The 22,008-nt window shown below is 35.0% G+C and overlaps 5 protein-coding genes across 13 annotated transcripts in view; 2 read left to right on the forward strand and 3 right to left on the reverse strand.

Annotated features, from left to right (window-relative positions):
• The window catches only part of LOC129791861 (PTB domain-containing adapter protein ced-6), a 32,151-nt gene extending 25,824 nt beyond the window's left edge, over window positions 1–6,327 (reverse strand). For all 3 annotated transcript variants that reach the window (XM_055830456.1, XM_055830454.1, XM_055830452.1), the window contains exon 1: window positions 5,977–6,327. The gene's annotated coding sequence lies outside the window, so the exon portion shown is untranslated. The remainder of the gene's footprint in view (window positions 1–5,976) is intronic.
• A 285-nt stretch (window positions 6,328–6,612) lies between these two features.
• Window positions 6,613–10,282, reverse strand: LOC129791839 (exocyst complex component 7). Of its 2 annotated transcripts, XM_055830409.1 has the most exons (4): window positions 10,139–10,268; window positions 8,117–10,074; window positions 7,937–8,054; window positions 6,613–6,626 (listed from the first exon to the last, which is right to left on the reverse strand). In XM_055830409.1, the coding sequence occupies exons 1-3, from the start codon at window positions 10,184–10,186 to the stop codon at window positions 7,952–7,954; spliced, it is 2,109 nt and encodes a 702-aa protein (XP_055686384.1). In that variant the 5' UTR covers window positions 10,187–10,268; the 3' UTR covers window positions 6,613–6,626; window positions 7,937–7,951. The 2 variants fall into 2 exon arrangements, with proteins under 2 accessions (XP_055686384.1, XP_055686383.1); XM_055830408.1 differs by lacking the exon at window positions 6,613–6,626 and having other exon boundaries at window positions 7,816–8,054; window positions 10,139–10,282.
• Window positions 6,792–7,819, forward strand: LOC129791996 (NADH dehydrogenase [ubiquinone] 1 alpha subcomplex subunit 8). Its single transcript, XM_055830706.1, has 3 exons — window positions 6,792–7,042; window positions 7,237–7,412; window positions 7,477–7,819. The coding sequence occupies exons 1-3, from the start codon at window positions 6,914–6,916 to the stop codon at window positions 7,697–7,699; spliced, it is 528 nt and encodes a 175-aa protein (XP_055686681.1). The 5' UTR covers window positions 6,792–6,913; the 3' UTR covers window positions 7,700–7,819.
• Window positions 10,283–10,330: 48 nt separating the features above from the next.
• LOC129791917 (uncharacterized) lies at window positions 10,331–12,678 on the forward strand. Of its 4 annotated transcripts, none has more exons than XM_055830541.1 (3): window positions 10,331–10,494; window positions 10,714–10,762; window positions 11,156–12,678. In XM_055830541.1, exon 3 carries the CDS (start codon window positions 11,172–11,174, stop codon window positions 12,453–12,455), a length of 1,284 nt encoding a protein of 427 aa, XP_055686516.1. In that variant the 5' UTR covers window positions 10,331–10,494; window positions 10,714–10,762; window positions 11,156–11,171; the 3' UTR covers window positions 12,456–12,678. The 4 variants fall into 4 exon arrangements, with proteins under 4 accessions (XP_055686516.1, XP_055686517.1, XP_055686519.1 ...); XM_055830542.1 differs by having other exon boundaries at window positions 10,714–10,726; XM_055830544.1 differs by lacking the exon at window positions 10,714–10,762.
• Window positions 12,679–14,278: 1,600 nt separating this feature from the next.
• Window positions 14,279–22,008, reverse strand: part of LOC129791815 (tyrosine-protein kinase Src42A) — a 29,804-nt gene continuing 22,074 nt past the window's right edge. For all 3 annotated transcript variants that reach the window (XM_055830353.1, XM_055830355.1, XM_055830352.1), the window contains 3 exons: window positions 19,343–19,839; window positions 17,271–17,437; window positions 14,279–15,266 (listed from right to left, as the gene is read on the reverse strand). In XM_055830353.1, the coding sequence (XP_055686328.1) occupies window positions 15,058–15,266; window positions 17,271–17,437; window positions 19,343–19,839 (873 nt within the window). In that variant the 3' untranslated portion in view covers window positions 14,279–15,057. The remainder of the gene's footprint in view (window positions 15,267–17,270; window positions 17,438–19,342; window positions 19,840–22,008) is intronic.

Consider the following 22,008-nt stretch of genomic DNA (forward strand, 5'->3'; position numbering starts at 1 on the left):
GTGGAGGGCATCAAAATGAAATGAATACCAACTTTTTTTCATCAAAAATTTCCACTTTGCTTGTGCAATCAAATGGTGTCACTTCGGTAAATATCAATTTATTAATTATATAATTTTCAATACGGTAATTAATTGTGCAAACAAAAAACGATCACACATAGTGCATAAATACAATTTTTTAATGATTTTTCCCACCAGAATATTTTTTTCTTTCTGTTATTATCCAATTAAATTAACTCCAAATGATGTGTGTGCGCTTGGGTGTTTATTGTACAGAATTAGTTTAATATTCATCTCCATGGGAGTCTATTTAAATAGCATTGGGGGTATTGCGATGATTTTAATAAGGAACTCACTCGATGTTTTGAAGATTTATAACATATGATAGTACAGAGAGTCCAAGAATAGAATGCATCACAGTGTTTTTTGTATTTAGAGTATAGAGAGAATGAAAATTGGTCTGTCACTCTTCTTGAGTTGAGATTTTCATTTCCGCTCATCTTGCATACATTCAATACAATCTGTTATCATCCGAGTTGTGCTCAAATCCATTCTAATTTATCTTAATCAGTGAACTATACTGATATTGCTGAATGTAAATTCTCAAAACGTGGCGTGTTAATCATTGAGCATATGAGGCGAAGTGCCTGGTGGCGAATTGGGTCAGCAAACGGAGAGAGAGAGAGAGCAAGAGAATCTCATGTAAAGGCAAAAAGCATTCCCTGAATGCTGACATGGTCGCATGCTCAATTTTCGAGGAAATAGATAAGGATACATTATTCAATTAAGAATAATTTAGATGTAAGGGGGAAGTGCCTCACAAGTCGAGAATTTATTTGGAGAGCAAGATGAAATTCTCCCAAGAAATGGGCTTCATATATACATACATATACATGCGACAATGTCCAAACAACCTCAATATACTTTTAGTATATAATACAAAAGTTCTCACTAATGGAGAACTCTGTGTGACGGCGAGGTTTTTTTTATCTACTTGATTTCTTTACCACAATTAAAAACGTGAGACAACTGTTGGCAAAATATATACCTGAAGCAAGGTGATCAAGAGATCTCATTCAATAATGCATACACCACCTCTTTTTCTCTCTCAATTAACAATATTTCATTTGATGCAATTGTTGTGCCACCAGTATTTGCAACAGAGCGATTCACTTTCAATGGCGAATTGATGCCACAAGTTGAAAATCAATAAATCAGCACACATGAATTTATAATTGAAAATATTTCGCATTTGAAATGAAAATTAGAGAAGATTGTGGAAATGTTTCTGCACCAACAAATACAATTTTTCATCTTTCTTCTTTACACATTATGTGCATTTTAAGTTCCTTAAAACAATTTGCATCCAAAGGATTGAATCTTAATAGTTTGGTACTGTTTCAGTTGGTTGAGTAATTAGAATTTATCTCTTTAAAAAAAAAATAATTTAATAGTGATCATCGATTGCAGTATTGTTGCGTATATGTAGTGCAATAAACAAGGCATAATCGAACACCTAAAAAAATGGAAAATTTGTTTGGTATTGCAAGAATTCTTTATGATCCTCTTAATTCTCTATAATTTGTCCCGTGTCTGGTTTCTATATCTTTTAATGAGATTTCATGAAGAAAACCCCCAAAATGAATACAGTTGTGCTCACGCAGTAGGGCCGTCGTCAACAAGATTTCTCCGCGGTAGGACGGCTTCAAAAAGAGGAAATTTGCCTTCGAGAAATTATTAGGGGAACGTGGCCCAATTCCGACCTCCTAAGGTCCTCGCAGAATGAGAAAAAAGGGTATAAAACAAAAAGCAATATTTTTAAATTTGGTACCATTTTAAAGCTCTTTTAATGTTCTTTTAACTTCCATAACTTTCTACGTTTAAAGTTTTATCAGTTTTAAGTAATAGCGGATTGAAAAAGGCCTTAAGAGGTCCGAATTGGGCCACTTGCCCTTACTATTGGGAAGGCAGGGTACTAATTGTCCCACTGCGAAGACTGTTTTTGAGTCAGTCCTACCGTGGAGAAGTCTTATTGACAATTGTCCTACAGCGTGATCACGACTGTAAACTCCTTTGAAGAAAACTGATTTCTAATCATTATTTTCGATGTTCTCAATAATAATCTTTATTCTAATGTTGGGTTATATCAGTTTTTTAGTAAATAACACAAATCCTCTTCACCATGACTCTCGTCTTATTCGTTTCTATTCGCGTGATGTCTTGTTGATCGTACAATATACTAACTAAAAAAAGTTTAAGAAGGTGGATATTGGAAAAAGAATTAATTGATGAGATTTGATTTATTGACACTCACAAGGTTGAGAATATTTTTCCGGGGAATTCTCTCGCGATCAAATATTTATTTGGACAGAAAAGGTGCTTTTTTACACATGAGAGTGTGTCTGACTTTTAAGAATTTTTGCAAGATCACAAATGACTTGGCAGAAAGATAATACGTATATACCATGCTCTCTTTGAAGTGGATAATAATTTTTTTTTATTGAAACGCTAATTAGAGATTCTCTCAATAAATATTAACCTATGTTTATACCGCACGTTGAATTTTTATTTTTCGGGAGGAATGGAAAAAAAATCACAGTCTTCGTGAAAATCTATGCGCAATGTTCTACAAATTGGGGACGTTAGAGTTGATCTCTCTCTCAACAACTTGATCTCTTGCGATGGATTCCTTTTTATGAAGTGGCTATTTTATTGCACATGCAAAAGTCGCAATTCGAACAGATATATAAGTTGAGTTGTCTATACTGAGAAAATGTTTATTAATTGTCCACAATGAATCCGATGGTGGGAGAAATAATTTGCAAGTCGCAATTTCCTCCCAACTCGTTCTCTCTCTATCTCTCTGTTAGCTATATACACAACCAGACTTTTCGCAATACCCAACTCACTATATATAATATGTGACGGTCTAACGGGCTGAACATTTCGCGCATATATATTGGAATTGAGCATCAAAAGAGGCGTTTTTTCTTCTTCAATATCATTCTCCCCTTTTTTTTAATAAAAAAAAAAGATATTCGTACATAATACTGAGGAGATATAATACAAAAACGATCTATTTACAAAGCAATTTTCCTCAATAGAAGTCACATCGTGTTTAACCTATCGTGTTTGTTGAGTCTATGATTATGGCTCTTCCCTTTTTTTCTGCGCTATTGCTAATCATATCGGGTGATAATCAGTATTTTCTGCGAATTGAAAATGCAAATTTCTCTTCTCAATCACATAAAAAAAAACATTATTATAGACTGAACATTAATTAGTAGATTGTGAATTTTCTTAGCAACAGATAAGAAAATACCAATTAAATTTATATTTTACATTTTATTGCTATTTAGATGTTTTTTTTTTGCTTTTGTCACCTTATACAGGCAAAAAGGGAAAGCTCTGCTGTTCCATTCATCTTTCAATTTTGCATGTTTTTTTAAAAGATTTTGCATAGACTATTTAAAACTAATTTCTGCTAATATGGAATATTTAATGTAATGAACATGATTGCAATAGTCTGGGTATATAATAAGGTCATAAGGGTTATTGTTTCGCGATAAAACGCAGTTTTTCCTATATTTTCAAATGCATTATGCTTTTTACTTAAGCTACAACATTTATGATTTCATCAAAAGTAATTCCTTTTTCATATTTTTTTAAACTAAAAAAAAATTTAAAAACTGGTAATTGAGTCTATGAGATTTTCATTAACCCTTGGAGGATTTTGCTGGCCAAAGTGGCCAAATCGACTTTTCTCAATCGCCACAGACTTAAAATCTATTTTAGTATTTTGTAATAAATTCTACATCTGTGTTTAGGGAATGTTCATTACTTCGAGATCGTCGAAAGAAAACTTGAGAAAATATTTTCTTTTGAGAAAAACTGAAGTTCAAAGTTTTGAGGTTAGACACCTCGATCCTCCAGTGTTAAGAGTTATGCTATAAAGTCTGCTTATACTAAACCCCTGTAAGACTACCAATAAAATGTATGAACAGTTGAGGTGCTCTGATGGTGTCAGCCGGGATTTGAAAGTGAGGGAAAATTGTGGAGAAAATGATGAAAAGTGGACAATTAAAATCCACACACGGCAAAAGTGCAGAAATGGAAGGTGAGATTGAGGTGCAAAGAGGCAAGAAAGAGCATCCTCGTGATTGAGAAATGTGCAATTTTCTGAATTTTTCCAACTCCCAGGAGAAAATCATGCACCTGAATCCCCAATACTCTTGGCAAATTACCGTGCAATTCACCTCGCGTCTCTTTTTTTCTCTCATCCAACATTATATACCTCCTCTAATCTCAACTTCTCACATTGCCCCTCTGCTATAAGGTAAATTTCCCTCTACAATGAAAGCATAACTCTATGTCTCTCAACACGGCACAACAGGCTATTCGTGTATTTATGCTCACCTATGTTGAACACACATTTTCGAGAGAAATTGAACTTCACGCACGTTAGAAAGTGAAAAGAGTTTCTTAATAATGCCATAACTTTTTTTATGCCACATCTTTCTCCTTTGCTTTTTTTCATCTTCTTCTATACTTCTCTTCATCTAATAAAATAAGATAAATCAACAGATCAAGAAACTCTGCCCAAAAGAAAATCCCTTTCAAATGCCATTTGCACCAACTTTTTTTTATCATCAAAGAAATGAAATAATGGACAATGGATGGGTGGAAAAAAGTTCAGGTATCGCAAAAAAAGTAATTTTGGTCTCTCTTACAAAATGAATTTTGTAAAAAAGAATCACAATGTAATTGAAACATTAATTAAATTGAATAAAAAACTGCTGAAAAAATCACCTTGATCTTTTAAAAAACTTATTTTCAAACTTAAAAGTTTGTTTGAAAAAAGTTTATTTCTTTTTTTACATTTAGCTTCAACTTTTAAAAACTGCTGTATGAAAGGCAGTAAAGACATTCCAATAGGATTCCAATAATGTTGGATGCCCCTATTTGTTTAATTGCCATATCGCAGTTTTTTAAAAACTGCAAAATCGACCATTTTCGCCTGCCTTTTGAATGTGCATTGGACATAAATTTGCAATTGTATTCAATGGTATTACATGTTCTCCTCACATTCGGGGCCTCTTTCACAGTTTCCTCCCCCAAAAAGACACATTCCAACTGAAGTGCATCAAACTGTGACCGCGACTGAAAAATTCATTCCAACTACTTCGTAATGGATTGCATATTATGGAGAAAGATATCCGGAAATACGAATAAAATATCCCTGAAATGGGATTGTAAAATACGCAAAGAGATTTTTTGAAGTTTCATTGATAAAATTTTTCAAAAATTTTCCATTGACCGATCAATAAACAATAATTCGAAAAGTTTTTCAAGCAAGATTTACTATTCTTTTTCATTCAGTGTCGTAGCTAGTAAGGGTGTTTTAACACCCTAAAGGATCAAACAATTTCGATTTTACTTTAGGGGTAAAAGAAATTATTTTCAGGACTAAAATTGTTTTTAAAAAAATATTTTCAATGTTAGAAAAGAAATGTCAAACATTTAACTAAATGCCAAATTCTTAAAAAATAAACGTCAAACGTTAGAATAAACATCATGCTCATTGAGAGAAATTATTGTCCTATAACATCCTCTTGAAGAGATTTCTGAATACGTTACTATTTCTTTCAATTTCTTTTTTTTAATAATCAATTATTTTAATTAATATTGTAACCACCATCTGTTTTCCTTTCCTTTGATTTTCTCAATTTTCTTTACCTATTTTGTGATAAGGTTTTCCAGTTGATTTATCATTAACTCAAAATTGAGTGCCGTGATTGATTTGTAGTCAAAATTCAAAGGAATTTCCTATCAATAAATCATTATTTTTGCCATGAGAAATAAATTTCTTGCCAAACAAACATGTTGAAGTCTTTGGTTTTGGGGAGCTTCACTTTTTCCGGATGGAGTGCTTTTTCTTTAATAACAAAATAGAAACTTTCACATAGAAAAACTCACCAAATCCTCAATCAAAGTCCAATTCTTGATCCTTAATTTATTCTTTTTTGAATAAATTCTTTTGATTTTCCAGGATTTTCTCTGGCAAAAGCAACAAAATCAACAAGTTGTCGGACCTTGTGAGTCACGTCACTTTCACAAAATTTGCCTTTTTCTTCGTTAATTCTTCACCAGTGAAAAATGCGAAAACTTGCTCTTTTCCTCGTGAAAATTCAAGCAAATAGCACAAAGAGGATACACTTTTCGGAAAATTATTGTGAGAAAACTTGAATAACAAACCAAAAGTGATCTCAAAACTAAAATTACAGTCACTACGCCGAATAATATTGATCGCGATCTTCATTAACCCTTAGTTCAAATGATTGGGTGAAAAAACACCCAAGATCTTCTTTAATTTAACTTTTTTGTGGTAAAACGCAATAGAAGCGGAATAACCATGTAGAATTTTCAGAATACACAAAAGGATTTTCACAGAAGAAAAGAGAATTTCATTTGGAGAGGGAATTTATTGGATTTATTTGAATTTATGGGATTTTGATTGGCAATGAGTACCAATTTTGTCTTCCACGTAGTCCACGTATAACTTTGACAACTTTGATTTTGATTTCATTTCTTCAAAAAAAAAAAAACATTTCTCTGGATTTTCAATACTGAAATAAGAAATAAATAAATAAAATGAATTTAGTAAGAAAAATTCTCAATTAGATTCAATTCTAATAACTATTTAAGGGTTTACAAAAAAAGGGTGTTTTTTCACCCCAGTCATGAAAGTAAGGGTTAATGGTAGAGATTTCAGCTGACTGTGTGATCGGTCGTTACTTGGTCGTTATAACGATTAACGAATTGCAAACAGCTGACGGCGAGAAGAAAAACAAGGATTTTTGTGACAAATTTTCGGGGAAGTTTTTGTGTGTAAAAAGGGGCGCACAGGACCACCATGGTTGTCACCCATAAAATAGATCTACCCACGGAAGAGGAGCTCACTGTCCAGGAGGTCAATCTCTCGGGACCTGCCCTCAAAGCTGGAGCTTTTCATCTTGGAAAATATTGTGAATTTCAGAATAATGTAGGTATCCTCCTGCCCTTTCTACTTTGTATCTCATTCCTGAAACTGCGAGGAGGAAATCCTTTCCCGGAAATCCCATCTTTTGGTTGAATTTAGATGAATTATGTAACATTTTGGGGCATTATTCGACATAACCTCAACTGTTTGTTTTCTTGACAATCCATAGTAATCTCTTGAAAATTTGCAATTTGCAGGAATTCATGTTATGCTGCGAGGAACTACAGGATCCACGAAAGTGCATAAAGGAAGGGAAAGCCGTAACAAACTGTGCTCTGGAGTTCTTCCGGAAGGTTAAGAAGTCCTGTCATGAAGAATTCACGCAGTATGCCAATTGCCTGGACAAAAGTAGCCAAGATTGCGCCATGAAACCGTAAGGAATTAACTAAATCAAAGCTCCTTTGATGACATCCTAAAATCCAAAATTATATTTCCAGATGCCGCAAGACTCAGGGCGTTTTTGATAAATGTATGCTGGACAACATGCAAATTGAGCGACCACACTATGGATACTTCTGTCGTGCCCGAATTCACGATAGCGAACGTCCAGCACCACCGAAGAAAGAGAAGGTTGTCTACCCTGATGCCACACCAGGGCTTCCTGACGACTACCCCAGGACTCCAGCAAAATATGGCTCTCGCTTTATCTTCTTGGAGTAATATATAGGAGCCAAGAGCTTGGCCAGAAGATGATTTTGAAGGAATCATGTTAATAAAAAAAAAACTAATAAAATCTTCGTAGTAGAAGCGAATTGAATAAATTAAATGATAAATCCTCAATGTTCAAGATTATATTTTGATGAGAATTTCAAGATTTATTTCCTTTTTTTCCGGAAAGTTCAGGACGAAGGAATGTTGATAAACTGGAGGGAGGGAAAAAAACGGGATAAAACTTACCAGTTTGGAACTCTTTTAGACTGTATCGTCGAAGAGACTGTTTAGCATCCTCGTTACATCGTGTGGCTTGTACTTGACGTACTTCTCTGGGTTCTTACTAAAGGATACCTCAGCGTACCTGCAAAAAGGAAGTCTCTTACGTGATTCTGACCAGTTTTGATCACTGAGAAAAAAACTTACATTTCAAAGAAGGCATTGTACTGTGGGATGAGTGTCTCTGAATTGTCTCGCTTCAGCCCCTCACGGAGGATCACGTCCGGTACTGAGATGCCCCGTTGTGTTTTCCACGCTTCCTCGAGATCTTTGTTGAAGTTGGCAAAACGCTCCTTAATTACCGCCCTTTCCTTTTCACGTACTTTTCCCGCAGTGGGCCGCGGGAGGTCCTCAAGGGGTGATATATGTGCCAAAATTCGCATCCAGGAACGCTGATAGGAGTTTTTGAGCTCCTGAATGAGATCCTGATAGTTTTTCTCGCACTCGGGCTCCGTCACAGAGAGCAATTCCAACAGATTGGATCTCTGTAGTGACTTAAGGATGTAGTGGATGTTGTTGAGGCGGAAGAGGTGACGTGTTGCAATGTCACTGTACTGCTCGCATTTTGAGACAATGGTCAAGTTCAATTCCGAAAGGATTCGCTTAATGTACAAACCCAGCAGGGCTTTCCGGCGATCTTCCGGTGAGAGAGATTTGTGCAGCGCAATAGAATCCAATTGGCTGGCGTAGAAGGAGTCCATCTGGAGGATCCCACCAATTACATCAGCATGCTCCAGGAGATGCTCAACAAACCAAATGGCATTGCTTGTCAGCTCGTGCACTGTTGCATCTTTTGGCACATTTCCCGAGCCAGAAATTGTGCTTGAGCTCATTGCAACGAGATTTGATCCCGTGTCACCACGCACAAGATCCAGAAATTGTTCCAGAGCTCGTGATCCCGTGCTCTGGAGCTTCTGCAGCACCATCGCCAGCTGATGACGTTGACTCACGTCGCACAGCTTCTCAATGTCCGGCTGCATGAGTGTGACGTGTTTCAGTGCCGAGAAGACACCCAGAGCTGCTGTCCAGTCCTTCCGTGCAATACTCCGGAGAACCTTCGATGTAATACTCTCGGCATCCTTGACCACCATTTCAATGGATGTGTGAGCCAGGCGGGAGAAAACCTCCCCGAGCCGTGTACTCGGGATGACATCTGAGAGTATTTGGCGCTCCCAGATGAGAAGACGCTGCAGCCCAAGCAACAGTACGAGGTACTTCTCCAAATCCTGATCACCATCACCTACATGATCATCAGTGGTGAGATTATCGCCATACCCGGAATTCTTACGGATCGCAAAGCGACTCTGTTCAATTGTTTGGGATGCCTTGAGTAGCATCTTATTGGCTTTTCGCTCAAAGATTTGCTGGAGTCGTGCCGAAGTGGATTTTCTCGGTTCGGGTTTTCCGTGGTAGCGTGTCTTGAGTGGCTCACTGCCCCAGCTGCCGCTCTTCTGGTGATCCTTCAGCATCTGCAGGGATCTAAAGACAACATCTGATCGCTCATCTGCATAGATGACAACATATTCCCGCCGAAGGTGATTCTCCAACCATGCTGCAACAATACGCAGCTCCTCTCGAGCTGTCGGTGGAAGTTGCTTGATGGAAGGGCAATCTTCGCCGGATGAATCCTCTTCGATGTAGATCAAATCAAGTAGGTCAACAGGACGCATTGGGCTACAGTGCTTCCTGAGGAGGAACTTGAAGTGATTATTGAGGGATTCGCAGCCCGTATTGAAGAGGCTCGTCACATTGTCAAGCTCAACACTTTGTGAATTGTTATTCAGGAAGTAATCCATTGCAGCCTTGAGACGATCGAGAGCATCCAGAAATGTCCCAACATCCCCCTCTGACGGTCCCAAATGGATTAAATTGCAAACTTCCTGCGAAGCATCGTAGTGCTGAAGAACTTTTTCCAGACACTGCAGAGTTGCATCTAAGTTCTGCTGACGCTTCTGAAGGTGCTCTGTCTCATGGTATACGGGGAGGATGGTCTCCTCCAAGCGCCCCAAGCGCTGCTCAAAAGAATTCAGAATTGACGACATTGACTTTGTGAGGTCCTGATAGTTTTCAACACGGGATCGCAAAAGTGCCAAGTTTGCCTTTTCCTGTTCAGGGAAAAACAGCCCATGAATCACATTGATTCCCGTTGGTACAATAAACTCATGTTACCTTCTCCAGCTTTGTCTCAATTTCCGATGTATTGCTCAATGAAGCCATTTTCCCGGGAGGAAAATTAAAGAAAATCTTAATTGTGCAAAAAATCCGCCCAGTATTTTTATTCCAGATTTTGACAACTTTGGGCTAAAAAATTTAGGTTAAGTTCAATTTGTCCATAACCTAAAAATAACGGAAATTCAAGATTCATCCACCACCGGCTTCACCGCTATTTTCAACGATTTTCGCGGGTGTGTATAAAAAAAGTTTCCGTATTGTACGTACTGAATTCAAAAGCAAGTAAAGCAAATTAATTAGGTGAATTTGCGTCAAGCCTAGGTGTAGATTAAGAAGTCTTATCTCCCGGAAAGGTATGTATTTAGTATTTTCTTGAAGAGTGACCGCGAGCTATGCAATGGGGACAATTTCAGAGAAAACAAAAAAAAAGAGCCCTAAAAAGCTGGTCCACACTGTGCCAGAAATTCATTTTCATGTCTTGTTGTAAAGCAATTTGTTCAGGAAGTCTCTGCATTAGCACAAGAACTTAATTCCACATGCCCATTGAATCCTCTGACATCATTACTTCGCAGCAACTTAAAGATTGTACACTTTTCAATACACTTTTTTCTTCCCGGAACGGTATGTTATATGCCCGGAAAGTACCATAAGTGCCTGGAAGTTCAGCAGGATGACTGCCAATTGCATCAGAAAGTTTCTAAGGGTTCTTAGGAATCTCCTTTTCAACACCCGGGCTGATCCATGGGGTCAAAATATGTCCATTTAGGAAGTTCTCTTTGCAATTTTGTGAAGCATTTTTATAGACTCAGATTTTTGCCCAAAAGATGACACAAGGATCAGCCGGGTGTTGAAAAGGAAGTTCCTAAGATCCCTTAGAAACTTCCTGATGCAATTGGTAGTCATTCTGCTGAACTTCCAGGCACTTATGATACTTTCCGGACACACATCATACCGTTCCGGGAAGTAAAAGTGTATTCAAAAAGTGTACAAACATCAAGTTGCTTTACTTCGCAGATCCAGACGCGACTGAATGATGGATGACGCACCAATTCTCTGGTTGAACAATGATTGTCTGCTAATCCTCTTCAAGTACCTCAAAATTGAGGATCTACTTTCACTGGAGGAGGTTTGCGTGAGATTTCAGGATGTGGTACAGTTGAGCTACAGAACCATTCCCATAATGAATTTTGTTGAATTAGCCAAACGCAGTATGGGCCCAATATCCCTCTCAATGGCTGAAAAGATATCTCGTCGTGTGGGACCCTACGTTCATCACTTGAATGTCTCAAGCGAATCTTTGGGCATCCCGGATGAGTGTCCTCCTTTGACAATTTTGGAGCATTTTAAGCAACTGCGAGGAATACGCTTGGTTGAATTTGATTTCAGCAATGAAACCTCCATTCGGGTACTGAGTGAGATGTTTGGGAAGATGAAGAGCGCCAGTTTTGAGAATTGCCAGCTAACGGACGAAGGACTCTTGGCGTGTTTCTTGCGAACGAATGAACTTGAAGTTTTTCGTTTGGTCTCCACCGAATGCCTCACTGGGAAATTCCTTCAAGGATTGAGGGGACTCAAAGAGGCTGAACTCTACATCAACTCCCCCCTGGAAGCTGTGTACTTTCGTGAATTCTGCGAAGCAAATCGACAACTATATTATTTCGAATTGTATGGCTTTGGAAATATTAATGGGACCTGTGTACAATCCATGCTGACCAACCTGCGAGACTTGAAGACCCTGTCCATGTGCGATCTACCCAACATTAAATCCAAAGATATAGAAACAATTGGCGACTTGGTGGGACTAAGGAATTTGGAACTATTCTACTTCACTCTCATGAGCGACGATATTTTTGATGAACTTCTCGAGAAAATGATTCGCCGGGGGACTCTTGAGCATTTAGGCATATCGTGCGCCGTTTTTGTGAAAGACAGCACATTGAGGAAGGTTGCGAGATTCCAAAATTTGAAGAGTCTCGGCTTGAAAGGGATTGCAACTGATAGTCTACTCGCAAAACTCACCTGTTTTCCCACACTCGAGGGTCTCGATGTTTCCGAATCCAAAGTCACAGCAAAAGGGCTTAGGAAGTTCATCATGAAGTGCCCATTGCTCGAATTTGTTGATTTGAGTGACAATGAGATTTCCTTCAAATTCATCCAAAGTCTCGGATCTCATCTCAGATCGAGGTCAAAAATGATTAATTTTGTGGTGAGCCATACACCCATTGTGGAAGTTTTGGAAGGTCCCACAGATATAATTTTGGATTTCCTTTACAACAAAACTAATGGACAAATTAAATTTATCTACAAGAATTAGCTGGAAAGGCTGGAAAGAGATGAATTTCAATATTAAAAATTTACTTTTCTTCAATTAAATATTTTAAGAGAATCCTTCATGAAATATATTGAATTTTTTTTTAACAAAATAACTAATGATATTAGTGAATTAGAGGAGAAAATACTTTGAAATCGTTTCAAACACTACAAAATGTAAAATATTTCAATTCATTGTTGACTTAATAAAGAAATTTAATCACTTATTCCTTTCGGGTTTTGCTTACTTAACTTTTCAGTTATTTTTCTTCCTTTTTCACTTATTATTCAAAATTCTTAACAAAATTCTCTTGCAAAAATGTTTTTTTTTTTTCAAAAGAACAAAGAAACTATCAGATTTAAGAAGATATTTTTAACAAAATTAGAATTCGAAGAGAGCTTCATGTTTTTAAGAATAAAAAATTATCATAAAATTGTCTTGATTTATGTATGAAAATTATGAGATTTCTAATAAATATTTCAAAAGTTGTTTGCGATACTTCGCGCGAACTAAACTTTTTTTTTCAAAGGGGATCTATCTGGACGAAGTTATTCGGATCTACGAAAATATTCGGGTTATTCGCGAAGGATATCCAAATTCATCGTTTTACCCCAGGTTCCCCTACAGTACTGAACTAAATTATAAAAAAAAATATTAATAAATCTTTGTGCTCTTAATTAATTCTCATACAAATTCAATTCTTCTCTGATTTAGAACAATGCATGCGGAAGAGGAAGATCATTCTTTTTCCTCTTAAAACAATGTCAGAGCTGGAGGAGGTGGAGGACATGATGCAAACGGAACACGCATAGGACGTCAAGGAAGCAATAAACAAAAAGGTCGAAATACATCATCCACTATGGCTGGAAGCGCTCCTTGACGAAAAGCTGGTAGTACAATTCAGCGTGAATGAGATGGTGGGAAAGAAGCCCCTCCTGAAGTTGGGCATAGTGAGCTATACCCAAAGGCTTCAGGGGGGCACCCCACGATCTCTATTGACTCATAAAATAAAACTCTTCTGAGATCGATTGATGAAGAGAAGGGTAAGTAAATTATAGGAATAATTCTATAACAATTATTAGTAATTAATAAACCTGTTTTAAATATTTTTAGAAGCGCAGAGAGAAAATGGATTCCCAGGATCCCCTAGAACTAGAAAGCCAATCAGAATAAAACCGTACTTGATGAAATTTGGTATTGCCAGTGTTAATGTATTTTGAAATCCTAATTTTTTCTACGAGACAAATATGAAATATGAATATGTAATAAATATTTTTATGCAAAATTAATATTTTCTTACTGTAGTGTAGTATTTGCAAATCGGCACCAATTCGTTAACTTAAGGTTTCAGATAATTGCTGTAAGAAATTTTTGATTTTCGCATGAGTCAGCAGGTGTCGCGTGAAATTCGGTATATTTCGCGCGACTTTCTGGCTACTTTCAGTTTGAAAATCACGCGACAATCGCCTTATAAACCCCGGATTTCTGGCGACTTTCCCTAGAAATCTTGCGACTTCCTTTAAGAAAATATATTGATTTTCTCGCGACATTCACGCGACAATCGCCTAGATATATTTTTTTACAGCTCTCAACAGATGGCGCTGAAAATTGGGGTTGCCGTATTTATTCTGTGTTTACTTTGCCATCAGTGGTCACTAATAGCTATTTTATTTTTTGATCTTTGTTGAGCGAGAGACGTTCTGAAAACGAAAAATTGACGAGCAACATCCCATTACCTTTTGCAAATTTCCCATTCACCTTCTTTCATCACTAAAATCCTGCAAAAAACCCTCAAAAAAAATTTAAAAAAGAAAATCTCCAAATAATTGGTTATAGTGTGATTTATTGTATAATAAAAAAAAGAACCATGATTGTAGTTTTTTTTTACATCATATACTGTGACATGCGACATTTTAATTTCTCAATTTATATTTTTTTACGTTTATTTCCTTTTCTATTTTTCTCTCTTTTTTTCCAATATATAATTAATGCTGAAGAACATTTTTTGTTGTATTTCCACCGACATTTTCTTCAATATATATATAATTATATGTATATAGTAAATTGTAAATCTCTCTATATATAGTACTGTAAATCTTTTTTGTGTGTGTTGTGTGAAATAATATGCTAAAAATTGGAAAATACGCTTTTACAGCCCTCTGAGCGCGCGCTTTGAAGTAAAAAAAAAATCATCTTATTTACCAGAGAATGCTCTTGTCACACTTTTATCCTTCTTCTGCTGATCTCTTATTATTTTTTTTTGCATTTACACCCCTTTATGTAGTTGCCCCCCCCCCACGCCGCAACAAACCCCTCCTCCACTCATTGTTGAGATTAATAACCTACCGAAGGAGCAAAATAAATACCTACAAAAGAATACGCGACAAAAAAAAGATTTTTTTGTGGGGGTGATTTGAGAGGAAAGGTGTGCGAGAGAGAATAAATTGTTGGTGCATTGTAATAATAATAAAAAAAAAATAATTAATTAATAATAAAAACGGGAGATGAAGAGCAAATTGACGGAGGAGGAGCGTGGGAGGGAGAATTTTGTGCCAAGAAAAAAACATTGGAGGCTTCCCATGGACACGGTGCACATCCGCGTCTATCAGTAGGCCTGAGCCTCTTTGTAGTCGCTTTGGTCCATCGTGAAGAAGTCCTCGAGCTTCCACTGGAGCGTCTCGAAGGTTGGACGTCGCATTGGGTCCTTGTGCCAGCACTCCAACATAATCTCATACAGAGGTTTAATGCAATTCGGTGGCATTGGCATTCTATAGCCGTGTTCCACTTGGCTTAATACTTCTGCATTTGTCATGCCTATACAGAGAAGAAAAGAAATGGAAGAATAAAGAATTAAGCACAGGAAAATAAATCAAAATGACTCAAGAAAAATTCACAAAGATTCCTTATTTAACCCTCCGTACGCCATGGCCAAAACTCTTACGCACATTACTATTATGGGGTAAGTGACCGACCCCATAGAATTTTTCGTAAAAAAAGCAAATTCTTGCGGTAAAATGAGCCTTAATAGACTCCTTGGTACTCCCTAAGAAGTCTTTTGTTCATTTTAGAACACAAAAATATTTTAAATACGCGCAAAGTCGGGAAAAGTTGAAGTCATCCCCCAAGAAATCTTTAAAACGCCATATCTCGAGAACGGCTCCATAGATTTTCGATTTTGAGCTATCGTTGGAAAAGTCTTAACTTCACCTATAACATATTAAAATGTGAAGTAAATCGATAATGGTATTTTCGAAATATTTGAGTTCGAAATTTTCGAAATTTTTTATTTTGACTTTAACGCCTCTCGCGGTCATTTCTCGAAGTTGCAATGTGCTAGACATTTGTAGTGCTTCACGAAACTTTCCATTTGCGCTTGAGTTGATCAAAATTGGACTCGTAGAACCCGAGATATGATATGTCAAAGTTGGAACTCAATATTTTCAAAATGGCGACATAATTTTTTTTTTATAAATAGATGTTATAGTGGGCTATAATATATCATAAAATGAAGCAAATCGATAATGGCGTTTTCGAGATATTCATCGAAAAGTCATCGAAAATTTTGTTTTTGATCTGTGCCCCCCTAGCGGTCACTTTTGAAATTTCAGATGTTCTAGAAAGTTGTAGGGTTTGTTGAGAGCTTTCATTTGATTCTGGATTGATCAAAATCGGTCAAGCCGTTTTCGAGTTATGGTCGATTTTCGATAAAAATTTTTGGCGGCCATGTTGACTAAACGGCTTGACCAATTTTCGAAAATGAGGTATCGTTGGAAAGGTATTGATGGCCCCTACAACATAACAGATTTTCAGGTCTCGAAATTTTGGAAACTCGGAGACTTTCAAGAGCGATTTTAGAGCCAATTAGGGCGGAGGGTTAATTTTCACGAGAAAAGGACAATGCAAGAGAATCTTCTTCTTGGAAGTCAGGCAATAATTTTTCATTAAATGTCAACACTTTCAACTCCAATAAAAATAAACTTTCACAATGTTGCAAATTGCAGAAAAAAATGAGAGATGATTCCACGAAATCTGCTTTAGAAAATTAAAAATAAATAAAAATGAAAAAGTAAATTGAAAATTACAATAGTAGAGCATTATTCCATTCTCTCAGGTGTGTTTTCCACGTCAAATAGTTGATAAAAGAGGGAAAATAAATCATCGGAAGTGTGAGAGTTTTACATGAAAAAAGATAAACATTCTCCTTGCGTAATTCTTTTCGCGGAAACCCACATATGGTGCAATCAAAAAAAAATATCTTTATCTAATATAAAAATATATTAATTGAAAGTTTCTTCATGAAAAAATTAAATTCAAATTAATTCCAAGTATTTGTAAAAGATGACATTTTCCATGCTACTTGTTTTAATTAATATTTCTCTCTCTCTTCTCGCAGCAGCTGCTCTTTTATGAATAGAATATTCTTATAAAAGGTGCGTTAAGTAAATTTCCCCACTACGTTCATTAAAATATGCAAATATAATCTCCCAGAATGAATCACGTGAAAGACGAGACTTTATGCATCAACTAAAATGCGTACTCTAAGTAACTAAAAAATTTCCCCCTTCTATTGGAACTTCCCCATCGTGTGTTCGAAGAATTCCCTCATGCAAAATAATATTAAACAAAATACTCCACTTAACACCTACACAACATGAGAAGAAGAAAAAAGAGGAAAGAAAAAAAAAGTGAAACACTCGTATGTTGGGATGAAAGTGAAAATTTTTCCGAAAAAGTAAAGAAATAAAAAAAAATTCCCTGCATTCATGATAAAGTGGAAGCACGTGTGATGTAAATAAAAATTTTGCGCGGTGTCTTTACCTGGATATGGAATTCTGCCATATGTCACCAGCTCTGTGAGGAGAATTCCAAAACTCCATACATCGGATTTAATGGAAAATTTACTGTAATTGGCAGCTTCGGGTGCAGTCCATTTGATTGGGAAACGAGCTCCAACCTTTGCCTCATATTCATTTTCTTTTATTAATCTGCAAGAAAAAGTTAGAAAATTATTTTTTTATTTTTAATTTATTAAACCTTTTTTCATTCTTTTATTAAAAAAAAAAGGAAAAATGAGAGAGTTTGTGTAGAAAAATAAAATGTTTTTTTTTTTTGAATTTTATACTTGGCTAAAATTCAAAGCATGTCTACTCAAGAATAACTTACAGTGACGTAGCAAAAAATCGGTTCAAGTGGGTGTTTTAAGGTTTTTCCCTTAAAAAAAAATTAAGGGTTCATAAAATAGATTAGAAAGAAAAACTAATTTCGGAATTGACATTTAGATTAGATTAGATTAGATTAGATTAGATTATTTATTTATTCATCTGCGATGGAAAACTCTCACCTGCGGCCATGGCCGACTTAGCGTCGATAACCAACATTTATGAAAACCGTGATAATTAAAGCATTATAACGACTATTTTAGTTGAATGAGTAAGTTTTGACGTTTATTTTCTAACGTTTAACGTTTCTATTTTAACGTTTAACGTTTCTATTCTAACGTTTGAGATTTATTTTATAAGATCGACATTTCATTTTTTAACGATTTACATTTATTTTATAGCAACTTGAAGTTTGTATTGTACATTTTTTGTATCTTCCCAGAACGTTGGATGTGCTTCCCGGAAAGTGTTAGAATTGCCTGGAAGTTTTGCAGTCATCCTGTCCATTATATTAGGAAATTTCTAAGGAATCTAAGGAACTTCCTTTTCAACACCCGGCTGATCCTTGATGTCATCTTTGGGTCAAAATCTGACTTTATAAAAATACTCGGTGTAATTGCAAAGGGGATTTCTTAAATGAAGAGATTTTAACCCTTAAATGAAATCAAGGATCAGCCGGGTGTTGAAAAGGAGATTCCTAAGATCCCTTAGAAACTTCCTCATGCAATGGACAGGATGACTGCACAACTTCCAGGCACTTATTACACTTTCCGGGAACACATTAAACTGTTCCGGGAAGAAAAGTGTACAAACTTCAAGTTGCTTTATTTAGACGTTTCTACTACATTGTTGACAGTTAAATTAGATTTATTTAACACTTGTAGGACACGAATTTCTAACCTCAAAATTTAAGTTTAATCTATTATAAAGAAAACGTTATTCTAGATTTTCTTTTGGTGAACTTCTAGTATTTGAAGTCGCCCACAAATAGATGTCAAATTTATCAAGATAACTTGGATAGATTTTAATCTATGGCAGTTTAAAAAAGTCTAATTAGCAGTGATTGCCAGTTTTATCCTCCAAGTGTTAAAAAATGACGTTTATTTCTAGCTTGTGACGTTTTAAATTGACATTTCTAAAGATGACGTCTCCAAATTTTGACGTTTTCTTTATAACGTTTGACATTTTTTTCTTTTTATTAACGTTATTCGTCGTAATTGAGTTGCAATTTTAGTTTGGGAAGAATTTGTTTTAACGAAGGAAAAATCGCTGCTTTTTAAACTTAAAGGGTACCTATTAAGAAACTCAAACACAATGGCTACGTCTTTCATACTATTATCTTCCCTTTTCTATTTCTTTGCAATAAAACTTTTAAAAAAAACGTTAAATGAAGAGATAGCAATTATCTTATACGTTTAAGGTCCAGTGAGTAAGGAAATTAAAATAAAATTCAAAAATATATTATTCGAAATTAATTCCTAAAATTTGGAATTATAAATACGTCATTACATAATTTAACAAAAAATTACTCGGAATTACGCCAGAAAAATATTTCATTACACATTCATTATAATCCACAAGAGCTATTATTGAGTTTCGTGTTAAAAATATAGAGCAATTTGATGTATAATATTTTATTTTAAAGAGTGTGTGCGGTAGTAATTTTTTTTCATAGAATTTTAACGAATCAAAATAAAATGAACAAAAAAAATATTTTGTAAATCTCCTCACCTTGCTAATCCAAAGTCGGCAATTTTAACTATATTATTATCCCCAACGAGGACATTTCTAGCCGCTAGATCGCGGTGAATGTAGTTCTGTGACTCCAGGTAGGCCATCCCAGCGGCAATTTGTCCCGCCATATCAATGAGTTGCGGCAACTTTAGATTCCTCCCCTTATTCTGCAAATACTCAAGTAGTGATCCGTGTTTCATTAGCTCCGTTATAATGTAGATGGGCTCCTCCATTGTGCACACAGCATACAGTTGAATTAGTTTAGCATGACGCAATTTCTTCATTATTTGCGCCTCTGCAAGGAAGTCCTTGGGATCCATTGTGCCGGATTTGAGTGTCTTAATTGCCACAGGTGTTGTATTATTCCACAAACCCTCCCACACATCGCCAAATTGTCCAGAACCCAATTTTCGGACAAACTTCAGGGAACTCCTATCAATTTCCCATTGATCTCGTGTCCGATGCGATAGGCCCTCCGTTACAGGTTTCTCAATCTAATTTTTTTTTAAAGAAAACAAAAAGAGATTTTTTTCTTTAGTAAAGATCTAGAGGATTTACTCAGTAGGTACATTAAATGCTTCTAATGCTTTTATTTTGCTCTAAAATTGTACAAAGAGACCCTTAAATGAACGACTATTGTCCAATAGTTATCAAAGATTCTGCACAGGATATCCGCAAAAAAATTATTTAAAAAAAAACTTTATTCTTAATTCCACAAATAATTATTCTTACTGAACATTAAGTTTCTAAGACTAATTTCATTTATTATCTTAAATTTGCCTTAGAGACTAAAGATATTTCGGCAAATTCTTTTTTAATTAAATCTCCAAGTTTTTAATAAATTCAAAACGTCTTCTTTTCGCAAAACCAACAAACCAAATTCATTTAGCATTATAATTTCCAAGAGACACCTGAAGATAATTTATATTTTCGTGTATCCAACACGGTCGTTAATCAAATTATAAACTTTTTTTTTGTTGAGAATAATTTACACGCAGAAAATGCAAATTTCAATAAAGAGACATTTTGGTTTTTTTTTTTTGCGGAAAAATCTTTCGGCAGTCATCTCCAAATGCAAAGTGAAAATTTTTCGAGCAATAAATCAGCCAAATAAAATAATGAATTACACTGAAGAACTTTTTTTTTCACTACGAAACATTCATAATACCAAAATTTTGATTCATGCATTTAAGGGTTTATTCACGACAATATTTAAAAATCTTTTTTTTTTTTTTTTTGAATTTCTCTTTATGCCTATAAGTAATTCAGCTTTATATAAAACCTCCTTCAGGCACATTTAGGCAAAAATATCTTGTGTGTATAGAGATGATATAAAATCTATATTTGCAAAAAAATCAACTTAAATTCACGAAAAAATCCAATTTTATTTCTTTTTTTTTAGGGTGGTGGTGTGTGTTGAAAAGATATTGAAAAAAGAACTCAATATTTAAATTTCTCTCCTCGGAAAAAAATGGGTAAAAAACACAATTGAATAAAAAAAAATTAGGAAAAGAAATAGAACGAGAACATTGAAGAAAAAATGTTGAAAGATTATTTAGATTAAATAAACATACAGGAGAGTTTCCTATTTACCTCAAAAAGACCCAAAATGACTGACTAAACGAACGAAAAAAAGACACAAAACCTTCGTTTAGAGCCACAACAGAAGTTCATGTTGTTTTTTTTTTGTACTATCTAATTTTTATTTTTAATTTATCTCTATTTTCATCTTTTTTTTTTTCATTAACCTACTCTTAATTTTTTTTACACTACAAATATTATATTTAACTAGTTTTTATTGTTGCTGTTGTTTATGTAGTTTAAAAGCATTAATAGTAAATGTAATAACAGGATGGGTGATAATTTCTCTTTGATTTCTCGGAAAATTTTAAGAATTTAATTCTTTTCTTTATTAGAAAGATTTTAGAAAGATTTTTTTAAATAAAAATCAATAATTTTCTAATTCAAAAGTTTCTATGAAAGATTTTGCTCTATATTCTAAATATTTTTCTTTACGTTTTTTTAGAATTGAGAATTTCAATTTAAAAGTTCTCAATAAAAAAAAATAAAAAGGTGAACTTTCATTATCTCGCAAGCTGAGTGAGATTAGGGTTACCACCTCACATTACATTTTAATTTTTGTTTATAAGTTTAGTTTTTTGGCGAACTTTTTTAGCATAAGGGATCAGCTTGAGTTTTTTTAAACCAGACTTCAGTTTTAATCTTAAGTTTTTAATCAAGGTCATTCTGAGGTAGTGTTAAGTGCATTCTAGACCTAGCCTGTTTTTAACTATTAAAACTATAAAATTTTCATCTTAAACAATTGTAAGAAACAAAGTTAAGTTGTTTATTAAGCCGGATCCATTTATTTAAGCCGAACCATAGTTCCTTTAGAACAGATTTTTATTAAGGCACATTCAGATTCAGTTGAGTCTAATCTAACCTTAAAACCTACAAAGTCTGACCTTAAAAAAAAACTAAAGTCTAGTCTACAAAAAAGGCATTGCTTAAAAATCTTAAGACTGCATTTAAAAACCTAAACCTAGTTTGAAGAAAACTGTAGTCTCGCTTAAAGAAGTTTATTCTGATTTAGAAAAACTCAGATTTGATTTAAAACGATTTTCCTTTAGCTAAAAAAAATCGAAACTTCCTAAAGTACAGAG

The sequence above is a fragment of the Lutzomyia longipalpis genome, chromosome 3 (assembly GCF_024334085.1).
Source record: "Lutzomyia longipalpis isolate SR_M1_2022 chromosome 3, ASM2433408v1".
In the NCBI taxonomy this organism is placed as follows: Eukaryota; Metazoa; Arthropoda; class Insecta; order Diptera; family Psychodidae; genus Lutzomyia; species Lutzomyia longipalpis.

What these genes read in the sequence shown, in the direction of transcription:
- LOC129791996 (XM_055830706.1), top strand. Translation starts at nt 6,914, where the DNA reads ATGGTTGTCACCCATAAAATAGATCTACCCACGGAAGAGGAGCTCACT. An exon ending in ATTGTGAATTTCAGAATAAT is followed by an intron (nt 7,043 to 7,236) that starts GTAGGTATCCTC and finishes TGCAATTTGCAG; the next exon opens with GAATTCATGTTATGCTGCGA. An exon ending in CAAGATTGCGCCATGAAACC is followed by an intron (nt 7,413 to 7,476) that starts GTAAGGAATTAA and finishes TTATATTTCCAG; the next exon opens with ATGCCGCAAGACTCAGGGCG.
- LOC129791917 (XM_055830541.1), top strand. Translation starts at nt 11,172, where the DNA reads ATGATGGATGACGCACCAATTCTCTGGTTGAACAATGATTGTCTGCTA.
- LOC129791839 (XM_055830409.1), bottom strand. Translation starts at nt 10,186, where the DNA reads ATGGCTTCATTGAGCAATACATCGGAAATTGAGACAAAGCTGGAGAAG. An exon ending in TTGAGACAAAGCTGGAGAAG is followed by an intron (nt 10,075 to 10,138) that starts GTAACATGAGTT and finishes TTCCCTGAACAG; the next exon opens with GAAAAGGCAAACTTGGCACT. An exon ending in TACAATGCCTTCTTTGAAAT is followed by an intron (nt 8,055 to 8,116) that starts GTAAGTTTTTTT and finishes TCCTTTTTGCAG; the next exon opens with GTACGCTGAGGTATCCTTTA.